Source organism: Podarcis tiliguerta, assembly GCF_965153285.1.
Source record: "Podarcis tiliguerta genome assembly, chromosome: 10".
Lineage (NCBI taxonomy): Eukaryota > Metazoa > Chordata > Lepidosauria > Squamata > Lacertidae > Podarcis > Podarcis tiliguerta.
Window position 1 is genome coordinate 67,681,883 of NC_139543.1, and position 27,837 is coordinate 67,709,719.

The 27,837-nt window shown below is 46.3% G+C and overlaps 1 protein-coding gene and 1 long non-coding RNA gene across 2 annotated transcripts in view; one reads left to right on the top strand and one right to left on the bottom strand.

The window, feature by feature from the left end:
• Nucleotides 1-27,837, bottom strand: part of LOC310659323 — a 94,723-nt gene that overhangs the window by 26,661 nt on the left and 40,225 nt on the right. The window lies entirely within an intron of this gene.
• Nucleotides 19,842-27,837, top strand: part of EXOC4 (exocyst complex component 4) — a 353,124-nt gene continuing 345,128 nt past the window's right edge. The window contains exon 1 of the mRNA XM_083401900.1: nt 19,842-20,081. Coding sequence (XP_083258026.1) covers nt 19,996-20,081 — 86 coding nt within the window. The 5' untranslated portion in view covers nt 19,842-19,995. The remainder of the gene's footprint in view (nt 20,082-27,837) is intronic.

Sequence of the window (27,837 nt, forward strand, 5' to 3'; positions counted from 1 at the left end):
ACTGAACAACTGTTTACTTACAAGCTCTCTAAAGGTCAGGTTCATGTGCTTTATCCATACAACAGTCAGAAAACACAAGCAGTAAAACTTGACATTTACAGTGGTGAAAGTTCCTAAATTATTGGTATAGGCACATAAGAATGGCTTGTAAAAGCCGTGCAATCTGAGCTTGGAGCAACCGGCTCAAAGCTCTTTACACACTGAGCTTCTTAGGTAGACTGAGGTACAACAACAATATGCTTGATTAACTTCCTCCCAATGTTAGGGCGAGTGACTTAGTTAAGCCTCGCAGGACAGCTTACTCTATGGCATTAACCCCGTCATGCTTTAACTAGATTTAAGCATATTGGTTATTGTGATGGGATGATGAGCTGCTTGTGCGTAAAATGCAAGTCCCTCAGAGTTTAATCAGGTTTTCAAACCTCTCCCTGTGACGGAGCCCCTCCGGCATGGCTGCGTCAATCTCTAGCAGAATCCGAAAGTGGTTGCCTTCGGAATCGTTTCCAACATAAAAGCTCCTTAACGGAAACACGTCTTCTGGACTCTCGGCGTGACAGTTTCCGGCGAGGAATGGGTGTCCCTATAGGAGGTCCTGAGACCTCCCCGCTGTTTTCGCTGGAAGCGTCTCTGAGCCATCCCTCCGACTCTCTTTCCTTTGAAGTTCCTGCTCTCCCCCTACTGGTTCCCTCTTCAGCTGCTACGTCTCTCTCAACCTCAGTGAGCCTTTGCACCTCCTGTCCTTCCGATGGCAGTTCCCTGACATCCACCTCCCCTCCAGGGCCCCCTTCACCCCCTCCCGTCTCCTCCCCTACGGGCTGTGAGGAGGTAAAACCCCTGAAAGAACCTTCCTCATCGTCCGAAGTTTCGAACACTTCCCTCCACTTGTTGCTGCCCCTGGTGTCTCGGTACTCCTCGTCATCGGAGTCCATTCCCTCTTCCAACTCCGACTCCGCGAATCCTTCCAGTTCCTCTTCCTCGTCGGTGGTGCCGAAATACTCCCTCCTAAACCTTGCTACCGGCTGTGGTTTCCTCGGGAATCTTTGGTGGAACGTTTCTGTTAAAACCTTGTCATTGACCTCCCCTGCAGTCACCCAGGTGTTTTCTGACTCCGGTTCCCCTTCCCACGCCACCAAATACTCCACCTGATTTCCCTTCCACCTGGAATCGAGGATTTCCGCTACATGGTTGCTGCTTTCCCTTTCTTCCAAGGCTGGTCCCCTGGTGTGCTCCCCTTCACGTCCCCCCCTGTATGGTGACAGTAACGACCTGTGGAACACTGGGTGCAATTTCATGTGGTTGGGTAACCGGAGTTTGAAAGCCACTGGGTTGACCTGCTGAATGACCTCAAAGGGTCCCAACCTTTTGGGTCTTAATTTTTTACAACCCCCTTTGAACGGCAACCCTTGGGTTGACAGCCACACCTGATCCCCCACCCTTATGGTTTCACCTTCCCTTCTGTTCTTGTCTGCCTGCTTTTTATATTGTGCCTTGGCCCTTTCTAAGTTGAGCTGGAGCTGATGATGGATCGCTTCCATCTCTTCTACAAAATGTTCGGCCGCTGGGACGCTCCATCTCTCCCCTCCCTCCCCTGGAAATGCCCTGGGGTGACACCCGTAATTAGCCAAAAAGGGGCTCATCCCTGTGGACACATTCTCCGCATTGTTGTAGGCAAATTCTGCCAGCGCCAACTTTTCGACCCAATCGTTCTCTCTGTCATTGACATAACACCTCAAATATTGTTGGAGGATGCCATTTGCTCTTTCCGCCTGCCCGTTGGTTTCAGGGTGCCGGGCAGTCGAAAAATTGACTTCCACGTGCAGCAAGCTCATGAGCTTCCTCCAGAACCTGGAAGTAAATTGTTTGCCGCGGTCTGAGATCACCCTCAAGGGAGCTCCGTGCAACCTAAAGATGTGTTCTACAAACAACTAAGCTGTTTCTTCCGCTGTGACTGCATGTGAGCATGCTACAAAGTGGCACATCTTAGTTAACAGGTCTACTACTACCATGATGGCTGTTTTCCCCTTGGACTTCGGCAGATCCGTCATAAAATCTATTGATACCGCTTCCCAAGGCCGTTCTGGTGTGGGTAATGGTTCTAATAACCCTGCCGGCGCCCTTCTTTCCCCTTTGGCTCTCTGACATTGGTCACACCTTCTTACATACTCCTTTACATCTTCCCTCACCTTGGGCCACCAAAATTCCCTGGTAACCATCCACATGGTCTTGTGTTGCCCAAAATGTCCCGCCGTGGGGCTATCGTGCAACTGCTTGAGTACTCTTCCCCTCAATTCACCTTCTGGTATATACAGCGCCCCTTTGTAATACAATGCCCCATTTCTTTCCTCAAAACCTCCGGGGCTCTCTCCCTCCCCCCTGAGACCTCTAAGCTTATCCTGGGCATACTCATCATTTTCCGTTTCCTCTACCAGTTCTCGTCGCCCCACCAGCGCCGCCCCACACACCCAGCGGTCCTCAGGGATGACATGTCTCTCTTCGATTGCCCCCTCCCCCTCCAAATACTCTGGTTTGCGTGAGAGAGCGTCCGCCCTGACGTTTTCTGGGCCTGGCACATAACAAATTTCAAAGTGGAATTTGGAGAATTCCTGTGCCCATCTCACTTGTCGTTGGTTGAGCACTCGAGCTGTTCTCCAATACTCTAAATTCTTGTGGTCGGTGCACACTTGCACCTTGTGTTGTGCCCCAATTAATAAATGTCTCCACCTCCGGAACGCTTCGTGAATGGCGAGTAGTTCCCTGTCATACACCGTGTAGTTCCTCTCGGACTTATTCAGCTTCCTCGAGAAGAAGGCACACGGTCTCCACTCCAACGTATTCCTTCCCGGTTGAAGAAGTACCGCCCCGATCGCCCAGTCGGACGCGTCGGTTTCCACTCTCATGGGTTTTCGTAAGTCCACATGCAGAAGTTGTTCTTCCGAGGCGAAAGCCCTTTTCAGTTCTTCAAATGCTCGCTCCGCCTCCGCCGTCCAAACAAATTTCTTCTTGATGCTGAGGCAGTCGGTGATGGGCGCCGTCAAGTGTGCAAAGTTCTTGATGAACTTCCGATAAAAGTTCCCAAACCCCAGGAACCTTTGCACATCCTTCTTGGTCTTTGGTGTCTTCCATTCCAGTACCGCTTGGACCTTGCCTGGATCCATGGCCAATCCCTTGTCTGACAAGCGGTACCCCAGGAATTCCACCTCCTTGGTATGAAACTGGCACTTCTCCAGTTTCACCCACAGCTGGTTGGCTTGCAGCCTGCCCAACACTTCTCGCACGTCCCTCACATGCTGCTCCTCATCTTCCGAATACACCAACACGTCATCTAAAAAGGCCACACAATTCTTGTAGAGCAAAGGTCCCAGGACGTGGTTCATAAAAGCTTGAAAGCACGCCGAGCCTGCTTGTAGACCGAAGGGCATAACGAGGTATTCAAATGCTCCCAAAGGGGTGAACATGGTGGTCTTCCATTCATCCCCTTTCCTTATGCGTATCAGATTGTACGCCCCCCGCAGGTCCAGTTTTGTAAAAATCTTCCCCTTCCTCACCCTGGTCAAAATGTCATCAATTCGGGGCATAGGAAAAGCCAGGGGTTCCGACACTGCATTCAGGGCCCTGAAGTCCACTACAAGTCTCGGCTTATCTGTGTTTTTTTTGTCCACAAAAAACACTGGGCTGCCGCCCACCGCTCGGGACTCTCTGATGAAACCTCGCTTCAGGTTTTTGTCAATGAATTCCCTCAACTCCTGCATCTCCCTGTCTGACATGGCGTACAGCTTGCCCAATGGGAGTTGGGCCCCAGGGAGTAGGTTGATTTGACAGTCAAAGGGTCTATGCGGCGGCAGTTTGTCTGCTTCCCTTTCGCTGAATACGTTGCTCAGATCTGCGTATTGCGGGGGCACCTTCCCTTTATCCAATACTTCCATCCCGGCTAGGGTGACTCTGGCTCCTCCCGGAACCTTCCCCTGCTTGGAGTGTTCTAGGCAATGCGCTGACCCAAAGGAGACCACCCTCTGATGCCAGCCCACTAGCGGATCGTGTAGCGCCAGCCAGCTCATCCCCAAAATGATGGGAGCTCCTCCCAAGGTGGCCACATTAAACGCTATCCGTTCGGTGTGCCTTGCCACCCTCATTATCATCGGGACTGTCTGTTGGCTAACTTCTCCTCCCAACAGCTCTCTGCCGTCAATCGTGGTCACCTGCAAGGGGTTACTTAAAGGGATGGTCTGTATCTGGTGCTCAGCTGCAAACTCCTTACTCATGAAATTACAGGAGCTGCCTGAATCCAAAAGCGCCTTGATCTGTAGTGGGTGTCCGTTGGGCAGCTCTAGCAACACCTCTATCACTAAAGCAGGTCTGGGAGGGTCTGGCGTGGGCACTTTCACTGCTCTTTGGCCTGGCTGCTGTGCCCCGACGGTGGCAGCCAGGCGTTGGCTTTTACTTGCTCCTTGCTCTCCTCCTCCTTTTCCCCAACAGCTCCTGCCATCCCTTGCCATTCCTTTCTTTGTGGGCAGACTCTGGCAAAGTGCCCTGGCTGTTGGCAGAGATAACATTTCTTGGCGCTCTTTCCCTCCTTCTTCCGCCCTTCACTGGGATTTGAAACTGCGCGCGCCCGCACTGTTCCAACCTCCATCGGCTCTCCCGGCGGGAAAGGTGGCTCTGCAATGTCTGGAATGCGGAGCTCCCTCCAACGTTCTCCTTTCCCTTCCCGCCTTTCCAAAGCCCTCGCTTCCTGGCGCGCTCCTATGGCCAGCGCGGATTTGGTCAGCTGGTCCATAGACTCCGCCCTGGGCCCCCGGGAAAGTTCATCTTTAACGGCCGAAGAAAGCCCCTCTTCGAAAAGCATCTGGATGGGTTCCGCCGATAGGTCCCACCCCAATTTATGAATCAACATTGTAAACTCAGTCCAGTACTCACGGACAGATCGGCTCCCCTGTTTGCAAGCCATTAACTGCCTTCGCACCACTCCCTGCTCAATGTCGCTGGAAAACATCAGGTCCATGGCACGAAAAAACTTCCTCGTGTCCTTTAGGATCTCATTATTCACTGCCATCAGGGGTCTAACCCAGTCCTTCGCCCCCGATTCGAGATGGCCAATTACAAAAGCCACTCGCGATTCCTCGTCGGGGAAGTCGTCAAACTGCAGGTTGAGAGCGTATTGCATCTCTGTTCTAAAGGCATGATAGTTTCTGGGATCCCCCCCGAATTTCTGCACCAATCCTGGCACCTTTCTGGCGAGCGGGGTGGTTTTCTCCTTCCCCTTTTCTGCATCCTGAGCCCTTCTCTCCTCAAGCCTCGCCGTTTGCATGGCAAGCTGGATTTCCAACGCCCTGTACCTTTCTTCCAGGCTTGGACCCCCTCCAGCTGCTCCTGCTCCTCCGGTTCCGGCTGGGTCGCTCATGATGCCTCTCCCTGCACAAGCTGGCTTTCGGTGACTTTCGGATTGCTGTGATGGGATGATGAGCTGCTTGTGCGTAAAATGCAAGTCCCTCAGAGTTTAATCAGGTTTTCAAACCTCTCCCTGTGACGGAGCCCCTCCGGCATGGCTGCGTCAATCGCTAGCAGAATCCGAAAGTGGTTGCCTTCGGAATCGTTTCCAACATAAAAGCTCCTTAACGGAAACACGTCTTCTGGACTCTCGGCGTGACAGTTTCCGGCGAGGAATGGGTGTCCCTATAGGAGGTCCTGAGACCTCCCCGCTGTTTTCGCTGGAAGCGTCTCTGAGCCATCCCTCCGACTCTCTTTCCTTTGAAGTTCCTGCTCTCCCCCTACTGGTTCCCTCTTCAGCTGCTACGTCTCTCTCAACCTCAGTGAGCCTTTGCACCTCCTGTCCTTCCGATGGCAGTTCCCTGACAGTTATATAAGGCCATATCCCACACAAATGCCAATTCAGGTTTTCAACCAGTAGCCATTTGCTCCAAGTGAGCTTTAAAGAGCAGATTTTCACAAGGACAGCTCTGGGGCTGAAAAAAGGGGGGGGGTTCTCAGACACAGAGCTTCAAAGTGCGGACCACATCTAAAAAGAATGGAGGATAGGGAAGTGTGCATAAGCCCTCAGATGAGTTTAGAGCCCTTCTGAGATCTGTCCATTTAACTGCTCCCTGGGTTTCCGGCAGAGAGTCTCTCCCACCCCTGCCTGGAGATGGTGGGAGTAGGTGGTGGTGTAGAGGTTAAGAGTGGTAGACCACCATGGTGGTGTAGAGGTTAAGAGTGGTAGACTCGTAATCTGGTGAACTGGGTTCATTTCCCCGCTCCTCCACATGCAGCTGCTGGGTGACCTTGGGCCAGTCACACTTCTCTGAAGTCTCTCAGCCCCACTCACCTCACAGAGTGTTTGTTGTGGGGGAGGAAGGGAAAGGAGAATGTGAGCCGCTTTGAGACTCCTTTGGGTAGTGATAAAGCGGGATATCAAATCCAAACTCTTCTCTTCTTCAGGGATTGAATCTGAGGCCTCCTGCCCCTGAGCTACTCTCCCAGCAGGCTCACCTTCCCTAGAGCTATTTAAGCAGAGGCTGGATGTGTTGGGAATTCCATTCCACCCTTTGCTGCAGATATGTGGTATTGTTACATGACACATGTCTGTTTACATTCCAGCACAGATTGCTGGAGTCCATTGAGTGGAACATCCGCTCTGTTTTGCTTTTGTTTTCTTTCTCTCCAAGAACAACAACAAGGAGAGAGGCCATGTTTTTCTTTGTCCTGATTTATGTGGAATAAATGCGTAGTTTAGTACAGTATCCACGCCTCGAGCCTGATCTGTTGTGTGTTTACTCTGCTGAGTAATGTGTGCTCTTGCATGCACAGCAGCTTGAGTCGCAGACACACTTTGGAGGAGGATGACTGGTAGATCTCCGCAGCGGCAAGGCTGAGAGGGGAGATGCTCCGGGTGGGGCCAAGCCAGCTGGCTTTTCATCCCCGGTTCCAACAGGGTGGTCATCTTTGCTTGCAAGACTCCAACACTGGGCATTGGGTGCATGACCTGTACAGTCCCTTCCAACTCCAAAGTGCTCCCATCTTAAGCAAACATTGGCACCTGAGAAAGCGTATATGTTTCTGCATCCCCTCCCCAAAGTTCTGTCTGATCTGTGTGGTGTAGTGGTTAAGAGCGGTGGACTCGTAATCTGGTGAACCGGGTTCGCTTCCCTGCTCTTCCACATGCAGCTGCTGGGTGACCTTGGGCCAGTCACACTTCTCTGAAGTCTCTCAGCCTCACTCACCTCACAGAGTGTTTGTTGTGTGGGAGGAAGGGAAAGGAGATTGTGAGCCGCTTTGAGACTCCTACGGGTAGTGATAAAGCGGGATATCAAATCCAAACTCCTTCCTTCCTTCCTTCTTCCCTCCCGAGCGATGCTATTATCTCTCCCTGAATATTTAGATTGGGGTGAGCACTTCTGGGACTTGTCAGAGCGAATCAGAACTAGCCACCCTTCAGCTTGCAATGCGTGGCTTGTAAGCGCCTCTCAAATCTAATTTATTAAAAACACATTTGTCTTTGAGAGCATCAGATCCCTGATTAATTTCCAGCGCTTGGGCTTTATTTAACGCCGCAGGTTGGATTGTCATTTCTGATTTTTCCAAAGAATGCCTGATTGATAGAAGCTACTGAGAAGGTGTTCATCGGCTGCATTGTTCTTGTCAAGGAAGGAAAGGTGGGGGGGGACTTGTTGATGAAAATAGCAGAGTGTCTTTTGTTATTGGGCTAAGTCATCATGCTAATGGTTCCAGGAAGGGGCAGGAGGGGGGGGAGAACACACACAATATAAGTAAGTAAATCACACACCACGTTAATGTTGTGCAAGAGGTACGGCGAGCAATTTAATTGCTATGTTCACACGGCACCGTTCTATTTCTTTAATTTATCTTTACCCCCCACAATGCGAAGACATCGCTCTGTCCTCCTCGGCACATCCTCTTGCTGAACGGTTGGGGTGTAAATCCACGTAAATGAGGATTTTCATATGAAAAATAACTCTCCGCTTTAATGGCTAGCTCCCTTGAAAGGAATTTTTCATGCCTCTCATAGCTGGGCCCCTTTAACTCCCCCAAACGCAAACTGCGGCAGTTCCCTTCACAAGGTGAGGCATGTTGTTGTCATCATCTGTCTTGGGAGACAATGGAGTGTGCCTCTGGGGGTCAAACTGTTGCATTAGCAGGACCAGAGCGACCTCCCTGGGGCGTGAGCCTGGCCAGTGTGTGTGGAGGCCCTGGTTTGCCCAGACAACAAGACCCTCCTCTCCGCCTCGCTGGTGTGGGTCAAAGAAAAGCAGAGCAAGACATTTGGCAGCAGCTTGGAGTTGCTGGAAGGAGGCATACAAGACACCATCCAAGCACTTAGGGACTCCGGATTTGTGTAGCTTGTACTCCTTAGCCTTCTCTTCTTCCAAAGATATCCCGCAAGGCAGTGGAGGTTTAGGATCAGAGTTTCCTTCTCCTGGATGGGCTGCCTTCCCAGGCTGATTGGCCTCATCCAGCCCTCACTTCCCTCTATGGCATGTGCAGAAACTGCATTCTTGGCCATTGGACCCAGTCTTGGTCTCGCCCTCTGCACATGCAGGGGAAGTTCTTAACTCACTGAGGGCTTGGGACCCGATTAAAGGTAAAGGGACCCCTGACCATTAGGTCCAGTCGCGGATGACTCTGGGGTTGCGGCGCTCATCTCGCTTTATTGGCCGAGGGAGCCAGCATACAGCTTCCGGGTCATGTGGCCAGCATGACTAAGCCGCTTCTGGCAAACCAGAGCAGGGAACGGAAACACTGTTTACCTTCCCGCTGAAGTGGTACCTATTTATCTACTTGCACTTTGTCATGCTTTCGAACTGCTAGGTTGGCAAGAGCCGGGACCCAGCAACAGGAGCTCACCCCGCTGCGGGGATTCGAACCGCCGACCTTCTGATCGGCAAGTCCTAGGCTCTGTGGTCTAACCCACAGCGCCACCCGCGTCCCATTTGGGACCTGATTAGTAGGACATAAATGTAAAAATCAATAATGAATTGGCATGGATCAAGGCCAGCCTGGGAGCCAGGAAGGGCTGGAGCCTCCGGTCTTCACTGCTGGAGCCACAGCTCAAAGTGGCAGTGTAAAGTCTTCCTGACCAGGGGTAAATTGAAAGGTCTTTGGCCGAATCCAGAAGAGCTCTTCGGATGTGACCTCCCTACTGGAGGGCGCGTGCCCTTGCATTTCCTCATCAAATTGGCTGTGTTGCGAAGGTCTCACACACACCTGAAGCAGAATTAGGAGGGAGAGATTTCTTTCGGAAACACAGCCTAGAGATGTTTTTAATAGCAGAGGAAACAGCCTATGCATAGAAATGGGCATCTTTACAGGTAATCAACCAGTCACATCCTGATGGGCCGCATAAGAGAACATTTCCCCCCCAGGTAGGAGATCGCAGCAGTTTGCCTAGCCTGCGGTGTGAGCTTAGTATTAGCGGAGGACGGTTCTCAAAGAGGCCGGAGCTCCGAACATTTTATAGCCTGGACCCCTGTGCTAAATGAACTCTGCAAGTTGATACAATCAATGCAAATGCCCTTATTTGCATAACCCTTTCCCTTTCATTTGCATATCTTCACCTCTTCAGGGTTGATGTCCCTTTTTCTTAAGAACAAGATGGGTAGCCATCTATGTACCCCATGGGTAGGCAAACTAAGGCCCGGGGGCCGGATCCGGCCCAATCGCCTTCTAAATCCAGCCCAGGGACGGTCTGGGAATCAGCGTGTTTTTAAGTGAGAAGAATGTGTCCTTTAATTTAAAATGCATTTCTGGGTTATTTGTGGGGCCTGCCTGGTGTTTTTACATGAGTAGAATGTGTGCTTTTATTTAAAACGCAGGACAACGGTGAGGCCCTCAGAGACCAGTGCTCCTGAAGGGGCCTGCAAAAGCTGGAGCCAATCCTCACATCCTAAATTATTCCTGGAGCTTACAGCTAACGGTACAAAAGATTAAAAACAGAGGAAATAAAGGGAAAACCGAACAGCAGCATACCTTTGCTGTTCAATGAGTTGGGGCGCTGGCAAGGAACACTCCGTTTCACTATTAATGTTAAATTAGCTCATTCAATCAGCTAATTATGCACAATATACACAGATCTCTCCACCTAGAGCAAGCAAGCATGACAAGGGCGGGCTGTTCGGCTGCAAGTAGTTTGAGCAAGCCGCTTTCCAAGGTGAGTAATTCTGGGATTCTGGCCCCGTTTGATTCAATCAGAACTTGGCACGAGTCCAGGAGTCTGCTCTCGCCACTGGCTGGTATCCAACGCTTTGCAGAAATATTAACGACATCTTAGACTAACTTGGCAATATTTTCAAAACTCTCAGACAGGCTAGTAAAAATATCAAAAGTACTTTTTTTTTTTAAAAAAAAGCTGCTTGCTGATGCAAAGAACCAGCCTTGATGACCCAAGTTATCTTTCCTGCACTAATTTACACCATCTTAAAAAACAAAACAACAAAAACAGCAAAATTAATGCAAGTCATTAAACTCAAGTTTTCCCAGTGGCTATAATGCACAGAACCGCCCCTGTGATTGTGTCCAAGTGTATCCAGATTTGTCTTTGAACTACCCTAGCCACATCCAGGAAACTGTGATGTATGCATTTAAAATTACTGGCATACAGCCAAGCCATAGGACAGCATGTACAAAGGAACAGAGGAAGAGAGAGGTGAGTCACACTATTTGGTCCATCTATGCTACTACGATGTATGGAAGTGAGAGCTGGACCATAAAGAAGGCTGATCGCCGAAGAATTGATGCTTTTGAATTCTGGTGCTGGAGGAGACTCTTGAGAGTCTCCTTGTGCCCTCCATCTTTCCCAACATCAGGGTCTTTTCCAGGGAGTCTTCTCTTCTCATGAGGTGGCCAAAGTATTGGAGCCTCAGCTTCAGGATCTGTCCTTCCAGTGAGCACTCAGGGCTGATTTCCTTCAGAATGGATAATCGGTTTGATCTTCTTGCAGTCCATGGGACTCTCAAGAGTCTCCTCCAGCACCATAATTCAAAAGCATCGATTCTTCGGCAATCAGCCTTCTTTATGGTCCAGCTCTCACTTCCATACATCACTACTGGGAAAACCACAGCTTTTACTATACGGACCTTTGTTGGCAAGGTGATGTCTCTGCTTTTTAAGATGCTGTCTAGGTTTGCCATATTTATTAATTTCAGGGGGGAGGGACTCTGAGAAAAACATAGTTGAATATCACCTCTAGTGTTATGAATCACAGAATCATAGAGTTAGAAGGGACCGCGAGGATAATCTAGAAGTAGAAACCTTTTCTCTACTCACTTTCTCCATGCCATGCATAATTTTTATGAACTTTTATCATGTCTCTTCCTACTTGCCTTTTCTCCAAAGTAAATATTTAGCTCAGTTAGTTAGAGTGTGCTGCTGATACCGCCAGGGTTGTGGAATTAATCCTCATTTAGGCTACCTGCAGATTCCTGCATTGCAGGGGGTTGGACTAGATGACCCTTGTCGTCTTTCTCAACCCTACAATTCTATGATTCTAAACAGGGCCGGATTTAGGTTTGATGAGGCCCTAAGCCACTGAAGGTAATGGGGCCCTTTATATGTCCAGCTGTCCTTTGTCAACAACAAATTGTCGCTTTTTTTGTGTTGAATATATGCTATATGGTAAGTTACGGACCTAATAGGTATCTAAAGCCATTGGCACACAACAAAATATGTATTTTATCAAAGTAATTGTTGAACTGAAATACAATTAAGAATAAGTATATTAATGGTGAAATTTTTGGGGGCCCCAAGAGAGTGGGACCCTAAGCTATAGCTTGTTTCGCTTATATGTAAATCCAGCACTGAGTGTAAACCACCCATAAGGATTTCTTTCTTAGGAATCCTTAACCCCCTCATAGAATTATAGTTCCGATAGCTAATTTGCAACTAGATGAGTAGGTGGCTGTGGAGTAATAAAATCTTGGCAGGTCTATTGTTTGCAGTGTGGGCATGTGTTACATGGGGGGGGGGCATTTCTAAATGATTTTTCTCCACCCCCTTGGAATGTTGAGTTATTTGTTTTGCAAATAAAAAAATAATGCCCATCAAACTCACTCCCGATTCATTAACGCAAATCAATAACTCCAAAAGTTATTAACTGGTTGGATGCTATCCATCGCGTTGCTTCCCCTCACCCCAAACCCAGTCAAATGTTCCCCTCATCATTTTGCCAACACTTCCGCTGCAAATTTACACTTCCACAGAACTGTGAAGGGAAACAAATCTCATTATTATCCCCCCCCCAACTTTCCTTTCAAAGCAATTGCTGTGCCATTGTGCCAGCTTACCTGGTATGCAAATGCGATTTTTAAAATCCCTGCCACAGCACCCTGCGGAGAGAACATATGCCGCGGTCTCCGAGTGTGAAGCTAGCAGCTGTGCGGCAGATCGAAATGAAGTCCAGATATGCCAAAATCGCCCAACAAACAAGCCATTGAGAGATCTTTTCAAAGCCCCCACTACCGTTGCAATAAGGTTTAATGACAGCAACTAGCGTCTGCTTGGGAGCAGCTTGATGCAAAGTTTCCTGTAGAAGTTGACAGACACCTTCTTCTCTGTTGCATTCTGGGATTACTGTGTTCCAGTACGTTTCTGGGCACAATTCAAAGTGTTGGTGCTGACCTTTAAAGCCCTAAATGGCCTCGGTCCTGTATACCTGAAGGAACATCTCCACCCCCATCATTCTGCCCCAGACACTGAGGTCCAGCGCTGAGGGCCTTCTGGCGGTTCCCTCACTGCGAGAAGCAAAGCTACAGGGAACCAGGTAGAGGGCCTTCTCGGTAGTGGCACCCACCCTGTGGAACGCCCTCCCATCAGATGTTAAGGAAATAAACAACTACCCGACTTTTAGAAGACATCTGAAGGCAGCCCTGTTTAGTCAAGCTTTTAATGTCTGATGGACTATTGTGTTTTAATATTTTTTGGGAAGCTGTCCAGAGTGGCTGGGGAAACCCCGCCAGATGGGCGCGGTATAAATAAAAATTATTATTATTATTATTATTATTATTATTATTATTATTCCTGCTGTGCGAATGGCACTGAAAGAGATGAAATTGGTGGTGGCCAACTTTTCATTTTCTTTCTGCAAGTGTAGTTCCACAAGTCAAGCTGAAAGCGTTACAGCAGGGATGGGGAGGTAAAAAAGTAAAAAGGTAGAGGACTCTTGGATGGTTAAATCCAGGTGACTATGGGGTGCGGTGCTCATCTCGCTTCAGGCCAAGGGAACTGGCTTTTGTCCATAGACAGAGAAGCAACCCAAGATTTTGAAGGATGCGTGACTCTGGTGAGAGGCAGCTGACTAAAACATGAGAGGGCAGTGGAGTGTTCCAAGCTGTAATTTCAGGCACAGAGAGGATGGCTCAGTCAATCCTGGCACCATCTGCCAAGGTACATGTGTAGGGGGGGAATCAGGCAGTTTACAAGGTCAGGACAAGCGACCCGCTGACCTTGTTTGCTGATCCAAAGCATATGGGCTCAATAAACGAAGCAATAATTAAGGTTACTACAGCGTGTCATTGACCTAGCTGCTTAGCACCAACACTGGGCTTTGGTTCCCTTGAAGCAAGGGCGTTTGTAAGGCTTCAGGCGCCAAGAGCAAATGCAAACCTTGATGTTAGAATCATGGGGAGACACGGAGTAGCTAGCTGGCTGTTGCTGTTGCTTTAGTTGGAACAGCTTGGTGGAAACGGGCACATACTAAAGATCCAGAATGTTCAAGTTCAAACACATTTCCTCACGCAAAACCAAAAAAAGACAAAAGAAACCAGAGTGTGATCACGTCTTGCACTCGTTTAACCTGTGTGATTTCAACCATATGTGGGTTGGTTGAAATTGTGCAAGTTAAATCCAAGCAAGGCAGAGAGTTTAAAAGTTCCTTTTTGTGCCAAGTCCACTTGTGGTTACCTGTTGTGGAAATCGTTTTTTTTTAACTCTCTTCTTTGCTTGGGGAGAAGAGGGCAAGGTCCTTTTGGTGCACTGGCTCTGGGAAGCTCTTGCAAAATCTTGTGAGCCCCTCTTGAGTTCCTGCGATATCTTGCGTAACCATCCCTGGCCTTCCAGAGCTGGTCTTGCCTGCCAAGCAAGATAAGATATGAAGTGAAATGTGTAGACACTATATTCTCATCCTTTGTTTTGTGACAAATCAACCTCTGTTTGCTTATTTATTTGGAGTGTTTGCTTTCTCCCACCCCTAGGGAACAATCCTGTGCACACTCACACCTTTATGATACGATACGATAATCTTTATTGTCATTGTCCCATACAGAACAAGAAAATTGAAAAAAATCTATATCAGACATTCAAAAACCCACAAGCCTGCTATCCCAGCCAGGTTAGCCCCTAAAAACTCTGATACCCCATAACTGAATACAATATATGTACTCACATAAAGACTACCTTACACTGCGTTTAAAACCAAAATCGCATTTGGATAGAAACTGTTTCTTAGGCGGCTAGTCTTAGTCTTTATAACCCTGTACCTTCTTCCAGAAGCCAGAAGCTGAAAGAGATCATTTCCAGGGTGCGCACTATCCTGCGCTATCTCTGCAGCTTTCTTATGGCACCTGGAAGCACAAATTTGATCCAAGGTGGGAAGAGTGCACCCAATTATTCTCTTTGCAGTCTTTACAACCCTGGACAGCATTGTCTTTTCCCTGACTGTGCAGCTCCCAAACCACACATACAGACCATAAGTTAATACACTCTCAACAGTACAATGGTAACATGCCATCAACAGATTATTTTCCCGCAGGATTCCCAGAAAATATAACCTCTGCTGTGCTCTCTTCATCAGGTCTTTGCTGCTTTCTCGCCAGGTTAGGTCATCTTTCAATTCCATTCCCAGAAATCAAAACACTGAGGCCTGTTCCACACACTTCCCCTCAATAATAAGTGGTGAATATACAATTTACATTTCCTAAAGTCCACAATAATCTCTTTTGTTTACTTTAAGCTAAGGAGTAAGTTGTTTTTCCTGCACTACTCCCCCAACTGCTTAACTTCCTTCCTATAGGCTGCCTCCCCCTCTCCAGCCGTGATTAAACCAACCACTGTTGTATCATCTGCAAACTTAATGATCTTACCACCCATGGGACGCGGGTGGCGCTGTGGGTAAAACCTCAGTGCCTAGGACTTGCCAATCGTATGGTCGGCGGTTCGAATCCCCGCGGCGGGGTGAGCTCCCGTTGTTCGGTCCCAGCTCCTGCCCACCTAGCAGTTCAAAAGCACTCTTAAGTGCAAGTAGATAAATAGGTACCGCTTTATAGCGGGAAGGTAAACGGCGTTTCCGTGCGCTGCGCTGGTGCTGGCTCGCCAGCTGCAGCTTCGTCACGCTGGCCACGTGACCCGGAAGTGTCTTCGGACGGCGCCGGCTCATGGCCTCTAGAGCGAGATGAGCACGCAACCCCAGAGTCGGACACGACTGGCCCGTACGGGGAGGGGTACCTTTACCTTTACTGGGGTATTTGGGGGCACAGTCAGCTATATAGAGCGTATATAAAAGCGGGCTCAGCATGCACCCCTGTGGCGTCCCTGTATTCATGATGAGATCCGCAGAGACGTGGGAACCCATCCTGACCCGTTGGGATCGGTTTGATAGAAAGTCTAATATCCACCTGCACAAACACTTTCTTGGCGGTAAAGCAAATAACATGGCGTTCCAGATTTGATCACCAGTATCTGCAGGTAGGGCTGAGAAAGACTTCCTGGCTGAAAACTAAGGAGAGGCGCTGTCAGTCGATGCAGGCAATCTTGAACTGGATGGGCCAATTGTCTGAGTCAGTGTAAGATAGCTTCCTATGTAGGTCACTGTGGGAAACCAGGATGCAGGATTAGATGGGCCTTTGCTGTGATGGAGCAAGGCCCTTGTGCTTCATTTTGTTTATTTTTCATATCCTTTCGTTCCTTCCCGAGGGGAGACCAAAGCAGCTAACAGCAAAGCAGAAAACAGCACGAAACAGCTGAGTGAAAGTCAATAACAAAACATCGTGTATATCAAGTAAAAACTAAATGCATGTCCAACAGTCACAGATACAACTTATTAAGTCCAAAAATTAATAGGACCCAAGTCCCACTTCTGGCATTAACGTCACACACCCCATACTTGTCTTCCTAAGGACAGTAGGAACCTTCTCCGCGGTGCAAATCTCTGCAAAGGCAGCAGCAACAGATTGGCCTGAGCAGAAAAGAAAAAAGTTGCTCTTCCCTGTGATTCCTGAGCCAATCTAATCACCAGAGCTTAATTTCTAAAGAGAGAAATAATGAAGCAAATGCTTGCTTGAAAAGGCACACTTATTTTTGGTAACGCCTGCTCTCATTGGCTGAGTCTGAGTGGGCAGGCTGTAGCTATTCCATAGGGATGGGAAGGCACTCTCTATGTGCTTATAGCTACACCTATATTTTTGCTTTATTAGAATATGTGCCCCGGGACTACTGAAATTAAGCAGCAACAGAGTCTTCTGCAGACAGAGCTCTCTGCCCACCTACCCCCCTTAAAAAAGCTGCATTAGCAACAGCATTTTTTCCAAAGGTTTCTGTATCATATTTGGCTTGTAATGTCTGCAGCCAATTGACGAAGACGCGATTGAACGATCAAGGAGATGTTCATAACCCAGGGCTATGCGCTTATTGCTTTTTCCCGTGGAAAATAAAAGTCAATATAGGTTTTATTACATCCTCTCCAGTCCCTCTTCTCCTCACTCAGTTGAGAAGGGGGTAAAAATCACACTGACAGTCGTGTTGTTCACCCTTGTGCTGCTATTGATTATTTTCTGTTTATCTTCTTGGATTCATGGTCTGTTACCTGCAGCTTATCTGATCTATTGCTTGCTTGGATGCTGCAAGGCCCAAATAGCCTGTGAGGAAGAAGGCATTGCAATGGATGCTTCCTTTCCATCAAATGGCAGCTAAGGAAGTCACATACTGGCTTCCCCTGGGCAGACCCATCCCTGAAATGGGAGCGCAATTTGCCGCTTCCCTGCTTGCTCAGAGCAAACAGCAAATGGCCACCAGGTGAAGAAAAAGTGCCTGTATTATTATAGCACTGGGCGGGGGGGGGGGGGGCGGAATGCACTGATAAACAGTATGGTGTAGTGGTTAGAGCAGTGGTTCCCAAACTTGTTAGGGCTCATCCCCATTATTCATAATAGTCGTTTGCATGACCTATTAAGATAATAACACTGACTGGCAGAATCAGAGACCAGGGAGAAGAGACAGTGGCAGAAGATTGGAAGAAATTTAAAGATTATTTACAGAAATATTATAAGATTAATGAATGTTAGAATGACATCGGATGGAGGTTAAAAGGTTATTAGCAACAATGCGGTCAAGGAGTATGAAAAATTTGAAGGTTAAAAGATGTAGAACTAAAGGTTTAATACATTAAGATATTAAGATAAAGATTAAGATACACTAAGATATTAAGACAAGGATTAAAATAAGATAGAGGGAAGGGATCTGATTAAATACTTGAACTGGAATACAGCGAGGGGAGGTGTGAGGAAGTCTGGGAAATAAGCAAATGCAAGGAATATTATGAAAATGGAATTGTTTTTATTTGTTTTTCTTTTTCTTTTTGTATTTTTGTATTTTTCTTTTCTTTTTTTTCTATGTAAAAGCCCTAATAAAAATATTTTTTAAAAAATAAAATATTAAGATAATAACACAATAAAATTCAAAATAGTAAGAATCAATTGCACATTTATTCAAAATCCAATTAAAACTCTTTATTTTGATTAATTCAACAACATTGATGAGCTTCATCCAGTGTTACCAGCTTTTCAAAGTCTGAAAGTCTTTATACTGCAGGCACCCCCCTGCTGCCCCTTTGCCTCTTGGCATCCCCCTAGGTAATCCCATTAACCCTTGGGGAACCACACAGTTAGAGTGTCAGGCTGGGACCAGGGAAGCAAATCTGCACTCAGCCATGGAACTCACAGGTTGAGTTTAAATCTCCACTCAGGGTTCAAATCTCCACTCAGCCATGGAACACACAGGGTGAGTTGGAGCCAGTCATTTTCTCATAGCCAAGCCTACCTGAGAAAGGCTAATCTTGCTAGCCTGCGGGCAGGGACTGTCTTGTTTTAATTGATTTTATGTAAGCCACTCTGGGAGCCGTTTTGGCTGAAGAGCCCTGAGCAAAGGCTCCAAATAAATAAATAGAAATATTTTTTAAAAAAAACTGTTGTGGGAATCCCTTGTGCTTTCCTGAGCTCCTTTGAGGAAGAGCGAGGTGGAAAAATACAATAAATAAATGATCCCTGGTGGATTTCGCAATCGCTTGTAAAATCTGAAGAAGTACACCTCAGTTTCTGCATCCCTGATGGATTTTGCAAGGCTAGTCTCTAATGCATAAAGAGTAATACAGTGGTACCTCAGGTTACATATGCTTCAGGTTACAGACTCCACTAACCCAGAAATATTACCTCGGGTTAAGTACTTTGCTTCAGGATGAGAACACAAGTTGTGCTCCAGCAGCACAGCAGAAGCAGGAGGCCCCGTTAGCTTCAGGTTAAGAACAGTTTCAGGTTAAGTACGGACCTCTGGAACGAATTAAGCACTTAACCTGAGGTACCACTGTAATATGGATAGAAAATCCAGGGGATCTATATGGCTCAGTCAGATGCTGTAGTGCAGGGACAGGAAACCACAGCCCTGGGGCCTAAATGCGGCCCTCCAGGTCTCTCTGTCTGGCCCTTGGGACTTTCCTCGGAGCACATCCCCTCTCCTCAGGTTACACCTCTTCCCAGACCAGTTTTGCATCCTCCTTGAGTGCTTTTGCCTGCCTGGAATGTGGATTTGAACTCTGACAATGCTCCTTACTAGCCTGAATGAAGGATAAAGAGGGGCGTGTGAATGTGTGTATATACTGCACAAAGCTAAGTCCCACGTTTGGTGCTTTGGCCCGCTTTGCCTCCATCAATCCTTTGATACTCGCTGCTTCCCTAGTTCAAGGGCGCAAAAGCTGATGGTGTAAAAACTGATGGACTTGTAGTTTGGCAACCTCTGGACCAAGGCTACCCTCTGCCCCACCTCTCAAGATGAACTTGGTGCTGTACATTGAAACTAGTCAGTCACATTTGAAAGATTTCTTTACGTATAACCATTTGAACAATAATCTTGTCTTATTTTCTATTCATCAAAATTTTTATGCTACTTATTCGAGTGGTAATTAAAAAAGCCTCTTAGTACTATATTCAATAAAATATATAGTTTTAATTCTATTAATGTTTATCTGTTTTTGTTTTTTAATCATTGTCCCCACCCCTTCTGTTTTCAGCTGTTCCTATTTTATCTGTAAGCTGCCTTGAGTCCTTGCCATGAGGCCCTGTCAGGGAAACAGGTGGGGTGTATATATATCTACCACCACCACTACTACTACAAATAATAATAGCAACTGATAAAACAATTAAAAATGGTAGATGTAATAACATTATCAAACTGTAAACAAAATCAATAGTTTAAAAACAAACATTCCTAATAAAATTGCATGTTTGTGTAGGCTTGCCTAAACAGAATAGTTTTTTAGCAAGCATCAGGAAAGGTACAATGAAGGCAGCTGCCTAAAATTAATAAAAATGTAATATTATTAATAACGTTAATTGCGTGTTTCCTTTTTCTTGTTACGACTACGAGGAGTTTCTTCTTTTCCATCTTACCCCAAGGTGTTTTGTGAATTTATCATCATACTAAAAAAAAATCAGCAAATGTGAAAAGCAACAACCCCAAATTGCTGTTTCGCTTCTCTCGCTGCGGCCGCCTCCATCCTTGGTCCATTTGCCTCCCTCGCCTCTCCCACCTGTCAGCCTTCACCTGAGAAGCAGCTGGCAACTACAAGCCCCAGAGTGCATCGCGCGGAGACCCGCAGCGCCCGGCGTCCTCCCCGCCTCTCCCCGGCCGCTATAGGACGATTGGCGGCCAACCTGCGTGCGGATTGGCTGGAAGGCGGAGCGCGGGGGGCGTGGGCGGGCTCGACCCTTGTCGGAGGCTGAGCCCAAGATGGCGGCGTCTGAGGCGACTGGCCGGTACAGGAGCAGTATGAGCAAAAGCAAGGACCCTTCCGGCCTGCTCATCTCCGTCATCAGGTAGCGGGGCCGGCCCCTCTCCCCAGGGCCTGAGGGGAGGTCGGGGAGTGGGGAGCCGCCCCGCCCCACCCCCTCACCTTCGCGGCTGCACCTCAAAGGCCCTCAAAGGGGCCTGTGCGTGAGGGAGAGATGCTCTGTGTGGGGAGTGAGAGAGTCGGTGGCGGAGGCAGGAGAGCCAGCTGGGCCCTGGCAACGGCATTTGTGGGTGCCCGGCCCCTTCATGGTTGGATGTCGTGGGTGCTCGGGCACCCCAGGGAGTTGGCACCTATGGGGGTCGGAGAGTGTGTGCCTCTGAGAGGAAGGAGTGTGTCTGGGAGAGACAGTGAGATTGTGAGGAATTAATGCGTGTATGTGTGATAGTGTGTGTGTTTGTGGGAGAATTGCCTGTGTGTCAGAGATTGTGTCTCAGAGGGTGTGTGTGTGTGTGTGAGAGAGAGAGAGAGAGAGTTTGTGAAGGATTAATGTCTGTAAGTGTGACAGAAAGTTTCGTGTGTGTGTGTGTGTGTGTGTGTGTATGAAGAGCAGGCATAGGCAAACGGCCCGCCAGATGTTTTGAGACTACAACTCCCATCATCCCTAGCTAACAGGACCAGTGGGCAGGGATGATGGGAATTGTAGTCTCAAAACATCTGGCGGGCCAAGTTTGCCTATGCCTGGTCAAGAGAGAGTGAGAGTGAGAGAGAGAAGGAGTGAGTGTGTTTGTTTGTTTGTTTGTTTGTGTGTGTGTGTATGTATGTATGTGGGGGGGAGAGAGATTGTGAGAACGAAGAGGGGAGAGGTGTGTGTGTGTGAGAGAGAGGGAGAGTTTGAGGGAGAGAGTTTGTGTGCAAGAGAGTGTAGGTCTGTGGGGAACTGTCTGTGATGGAGTGTGTCAGTCCCAGAGACACAATGATCCCTGGAATCCCTTGCATTACTGCAGTTCTCCCCCTTTAACTCTGCTCTAGAGATACCTGGGTCTGGCTTTTGTCACCGAAACCTGGTTTGATGAGTATATTTGTGTTACCTTCTCCCAAATGTGACCACCTGGTTGGTGGTGGTTGTTGTTACATACAGTGGAACCTTGGTTGTCAAATGTAATTTGTTCCGGAAGACCGTTTGACTTCCAAAACCTTCAACAACTGAGGCGCAATTGCTAGTCAGCAAAATCCATTGAAAAAATGGAGAAACGCGCCTCAGAAGCTGTTTGACTTCCGAAGCGCGTTCGAAAACAGAAGCATCCACTTCCGAGTTGTCGGCGTCCAAAAGCTGAAATGTTCGACTTCCGAAGCGTTTGACAACCGAGGTTTCACTGTATTTATTTATACCCCACCTTTTCCCCTGATAGGGACTCAAAGCAACTTTCAGATAAAAATAAGAACTGCTGAGGAAACAATAATTAAAAACGATTAAACATGGCTAGAATTAAAACTGTATATATCTATGTAAAACCTATTAAAACAATACAGATAATTACAATAGAAACAGCACCACACAAACTCCTTCATTAGGAGCAGTCAGTTTTCTAAAGCCTGTTGAAACAAGAAGATCTTAACCTGCCAGTGGAACGATAACAAGGAAGAAGCCAGTGTGGCTTCTGAAGGGAGGGAGTTCCAACATGTGGCAGCAGACACGGAGAAGGCCCTTCACTGTGCAGTGACAGGGGGTGGGAAGCTGCCTAATACAGAATCAGGCCATTGGTTCATTGGTCCATCTTGCTCAATATTGTCTGCACTGACTGGCAGCGGCTCCTCATTCTTTCAGGCAGAAGACATTCCCAGCCTTACCTGGAGACTCCACTGGGGATTGAACTGGGATCCTCCCACTTGTAATCTCACTGTATACAACTTGTACAAGTGACAATAAAGTATTTCAATGTAAGGGCACTGAGCTACCGTCCCTTCTCCAAGTAAACCAACTAAGCAAATATAAGTAATGTTTGATATGATGTGATTTAACATGGGTTTTAGGAACATAGGCCCTGTGCTGAGACCAGCAGTTCATATTGTTTACACAGTTTGGCAGTGGCTCTCCAGGCTTTCAGACAGGGAGTCTTACCTGGCCCTACCTGGAGATGCCAAAGATTGAACCTAAGAAATTCTGGGCCCTTATCCAGTGTTGGTCCAGAAGTTGCTTGACTACAACTCCCCTTTGTTCCTGACCATTTGTCTTGCTGGCTAGGGTTGGTGGGAATTGTTGGGAGATGTTCCTACCATTGATCAGGTACCCTGCCCAACAGTTGGCCACTTGAGCAGCTCTACCTAGTTTTTTTTGGAGGGGGGGGTCTCAAAAAAAGGGTGGTGCAGTTCTCCACTCTGTTCTAGCAGTATTTCCGCTTGAATTGGTGGAAGTGAAGCCTTATAGCCACAGGAAAGTGTAATATTAATGCCTAGACTAGGAGTTCATTTCAGAGAGGTTGGACTTCCTGCATTGCAGGGGGTTGGACTAGATGACCCTTGGGGTACCTTCCAACTCTGTAGTTCTATGAGTCCAGGAAGAATAGGGCAGTATTCATGATCCTCTTCCCTCCAGTTTATCTTTACAACTACCCTGTGGTCTGAAAGAGAGAGCAACTGTCCCAAGGTCACCCAGTAAGCTTCATAACTGACTGCATATTTGAACTTGGGTGTCTCCAGGCTTGTCTAATACTCTGTCTAGGTGCAGCAGGGCACATGATGACTCTTCTGTGTTGGATTAAGGGGAAGTGGTGTTAGATGCAACTGCATCAAACACTCCAATTGTACAGATAAGTACCTGGAAAAGTAGAGGGCTGTGTTAGCACCCCTCCTTGGCCGAGACTGTTTGTGTAGAAGTGAATGTTCCGAATCAAAATCAGAGTGGCTGTACATCTGCAGAGGTAAAAGAAAAAAATTAAGGGACCGGCTAGAATAGGCCTCAGCTTCTCCCAGGGACTTTTAATTTGAGAGACTCCAATGCTGTGGAGAATGTGAAGTAGTAACAGGAACGCCATTGAGTATGCAGAGATTATATTGAGAGGGGGTATTAGTTAGTGATATAGAAAGGCAGAGGTAAGACTTGCATTCATGCATTTTAGAAATGGAATAAGTCTTCTCACATCTTCTGGTCATATCTGTATATGGGTCTGTGGGGCTTTCTTTCATCTATTTCTTTAGGTCCAGATTCAACTAAATAGGTGCTCTAGCGGCAGCCAGTCCAACAAGTACCACAAACGTAAAGGTTGTTAGTATAAAAGTCGTAAAAGTTAAAGATTTAATGACTTAAGATTTTAAGGAGATTAAGTTATATAAAGATGTTAAAATTAAGACAAGGATTAATCAAGATAGATTGTAGGGATTTGCTGAATGAATATACGATTTGGAATACAGTGGAGGGAGGTTTGGGGAAGTTGGGAAACAAGCAAATGAAAGATATACCATAAAGATGAAACTGTTTTTATTAATGTTTTTTCCTTTTGATGTGTTTTGTATTATGTTGTTGTTTTTGTGTTTTTGTATTGTGTATCCTTTGCTTTTTTTCTTTTTTAGTTCTGTTTTGCTTTACTTTTTGAGTAAAAAACCCAATAAAAATATTTATAAAAAAAAAACACCAACAAGTACTACAAACGTAACTGGCCATTTTCCGCTTTTCTCTTCCTGTGCTCTCCTCCTACAAATTGACTCAGGGGAGGGGGTCAGGAGAACCCCCAGGACAGAGTGTAGGAGGAGAAGAGAAGATTTCATTCCATCTGGCAAGCAGAAATGCTTGCACTGTTGAATCCCACCCTCAATTACATTTATGAATCACTATGAAATATCCTGAAGCAATTTAATAAAACCATCAACAATAAAAACATATATAAAACAACTTCATATATATAAAAACAATTTCATATCCAATACAGTTATTGATGGGATAAAATGGTCCTCTTTGAGGGAAGCTGATATTAGTTGATTTAATCTGTGCTGCCTACGTCTTGTGAGTAGGTTGGCTAGAGCCTTCCCACATTGTTGCTTTCTGAAATGAGCCTTTCCTCAATTTCGTTTTTTGGTAGTGTTCCAATTTGTTGACTCTGCCCACTTTGGGAGTATTGTAACTTTCCATCTGGGTGGACGCGGGTGGTGCTGTGGTCTAAACCACTGAGCCTAGGGCTTGCTGATCGGAAGGTTGGTGGTTCGAATCCCAGCGACGGGGTGAGCTCCTGTTGCTCGGTCCCAGCTCCTGCCAACCTAGCAGTTCAAAAGCACGTCAAAGTGCAAGTAGATAAATAGGTACCAGTCCAGCGGGAAGATGAACGGCATTTCTGTGCGCTCCTCTGGTTCGCCAGAAGCTGCTTAGTCACGCTGGCCACATGACCTGGAAAAACTGTCTGTGGACAAACGTCGGCTCCCTCGGCCAGTAAAGCGAGATAAGCGGCGCAACCCCAGAGTTGTTCGCGGCTGGACTTAACTGTCAGGGGTTCTTTACCGTTACCTTTTTAACTTTCCATCTCCCCCTCTCCAACAAAATCATACCCCAGAGAATTAAAAGGGTCTCCCACTCTCTGGAGCTTTTTATAGGGTAGGTGTGGATCTGGAAGAGCAGGACAGAAAAAGGAAGCTCCATTGTGCGCACTTGGAAGTCTGTTGTGTAAATGGAGCTGCAGAGTTGGATATATTCCTGTGCCTCCCCAAGATGATCTCACCTGAACTACCTTTAATCAGTGAGACCATACAATTATTATTATTATTATTATTATTATTATTATTATTATTATTATTATTATCTTATCAAGTGATACAAATAACTTTGCCATTCATCACTTGATATTATTATTTAAGTTGTATTTAACCATATAGTGTTTTAAAGAAGGACTGCATGAGGGCCAGAGCTCAGATTTATTTATTACTTTTACACAAGCCCTTTTTTCCAAGGAGAGCAGGGTGCTCCTTGCAGTTACCTTGTTTTATTCTTACAGTAATGGTCAGATAGCGATTTGTGAACTGCATAAATGGATAAATTACCTTGCATTTTTGCCTTCCCCTTTCCATATATTGAATGTGGGGTTGAGAGACCTAATCTAAGGTTGTTCATTTCTGTAGCTTAGGTTGAAAATGTAAGTTAGAAGATTATACAACAGAGCTGTTAATGAAAACTGATCTCATGAGTTCTGACATTTAGGATACAAAAGAAATCGATTGAAATAGTTCTTGTGTGGGCACTGGAAGCTTGCTCCTGCCGTGTTTGCTATCAAGGCATTGCGGTGCTGAGGTACAATATGAGGTTTTGAAAGTAAAACTGACTGGAAATGAAAGGTGACCTATTAATTTTATTGTCCAAGCTGGCTGCAAAAAGTAAATGGCACAAAGGAAATTAAAGTGGATGCTCTTTTAGCAGGAGCTTGGGTTTTAAAAAAGAAAAGAAAGACTGTTCTGAATAGGGGCCATTTTTTCCTTCCTATTATGAAATTCTGAAAAAAGGGTGTTCTCAATCATGATTGGATTTCTGGTGGAGTTGAATGAATTTATTTGCCGCTGAGGGCCACAGTGAAATCGAACATACTCTGGAGGCTTGAGGATGACATATCTTTTGCTAAAATTTACTGCAAATTGGATTCCTAGATGTGGCTAGACTGCTGATGAGGCAACCAGCCAAGCAACATACAACACCTCTGGTCTAAAACATCTGCACTGGCTGCCCATATGCTACTGCATCAGGATCAAGCTTCTTATGTTGATATACACAGTCTTGAACAACTTAGGTCCAGGGTACCTTATGTCCCCTGAGCCCTTATATCCCACCTTGATCGCAGAGATCATCCGGAGGAGCACTATTAGTTGTCATCAGTGTTATAGAGGCTTGACTGGTCTCAACTAGAAGGTAGGCATTTGGTGTGGAACACTGTTCCAGCAGAGATTCAGCACATATCCTCACTTTTGACTTTCAGGCGTCTCTTGACCTTTTTATGCCAGCAGGCCTTTGCAGTTGTTTAATATTTAATTTATTGATTAATCAGTCACTTTAATTAGTATTTGCATTATTTTTAATGGTGTTTTTATTGTTACACTCCACCATAGTATTTCATGATATGGCGGTATAGAAATAGCTAGTAGCTAAACGAATGAATGAATGATGCAACTGCTTCTTCAAATAGGCCCATTACCTTTGACTTTATTGCCTAGCATTTAATTCAGGAAAACAACTAATGACTTTTTTTGGAAACCATAATGGGATATTTTCCACGGCTGAGACTTTTAAGTCAGAAGTGTCTCCTGCTTTTTGGTCCAAGGGCTACATGCACCTATCTCCAGCCCCCCTGGGACCTCATTCCAATCCATAATCTTTTGTGCACACAGGCACTCACAGCAGCACTTCACCTCCCACAGCTGACCTGTACTGATCAGCTGGGAAGGGGGTTATTGCCCTACTCCACTAATTAAATAATCAACTTGATCTGTATCCCTACTGGGGTGCTGGGCTGGCAGAGAGGTGTACATATTATTTATTTATTGCTGCTACTACCAAAATTGGTGGGATCTGAGCAGGACAGAAAAAAATGCTTGGGGTGATCAGCTCAGCTCCCAAGACTAATGTTTAACCTCCCCTGCTTTAAATTATTTCAGATAGTGCAGGCCCTTTTTTAGTGGACAGAACTTCTGAATAAACAGAGATTCTTACAGATGTGCCACTTGTCCCAAGGAGGATATAGTCATGCTACTCTTAAAAAAAATGTGACAGAAGTAAGGGGGAGAAAGAAAGTCAGATCACTTTAACAATAAGAATAATCCATCAAAAAGATAAATAATCCATCAATCCTAATGTAAACATATATATTACCGTAACCTCTCCATAAGTCCAAATAGGAAATTGACAATTATAATATGCATTCAAATAAAATCAGGTAAAATCTTCAGACTATTGAGGAATGGATAGTGTTTGTCTTTGCAACCCTGAAGTATATATAGATCTCTTTGCAGCAATAAAAACTTGCAGGATCCATTTTTGTTGTCCATCCGTTAGTCCCCTTATCACAAGAATCCACAAATATCGACGTTAATATGGACAATGATTTCTGACCAAACGAGCAACACCAGAGGACATACCTACCTCATAAGCCTCTTCATGTCACTCTTAGTGGATGCTATACTATTTAAACATCTTGCCATCCTAATTGCATTGAGATGGTTTAACACTCTGGTAAGCAAGAAAGGCTCAGGAAAGAGGTGTGTCTCTTCTCACCCAGAGTCAGCTTTGGATAAGAACTGAAACAGGTGTCCCCCCTCACCCCATCTTTCTGAGGAGAAGAAAGATTATTTCTCTTTGCCCAGTCCTTCTGCAGGCACAAGAAGGCCTGAGGCTGCCGTGGGTCTAGTGCCTTTATTTTGCCTAGCTGTCTAGATCCCTCTTTCTGTGTCACTTGCAAAACTAATGTATGGGGAAATAGAAAATCACAGACCTCCTGTCTTTAAAGTGTTGCCATGAATTAGAAAAAAAAATGCATCTTTTGCTTTGCAATGTTTATGGACTACTTTCCTTTTCTAGTTTATCCCCTCAGTTGTAATGTGCTAGTGAATAATCCATTGACCATTTCTAAGGTATCTGTTAAAGTATCAACATTTCTTCAGAGTTTTTTAATGCACCAATTTACGGTGAAATAAAATTGTGCTGGGTATAGTTTTAAAGGCATGGTTGACAACTACCTAATGGATGTAAAAATTCTAAAGGCTGTAATTGTAGCTGCTGTCTAAAAACCTCTCGGTGGACGGAGTGTTTGAGATACAACTCGATCTGTATTTGTATTTTTAAAATGTAGTGTACTGGGTGGAGAAATCCAGCCAACTGG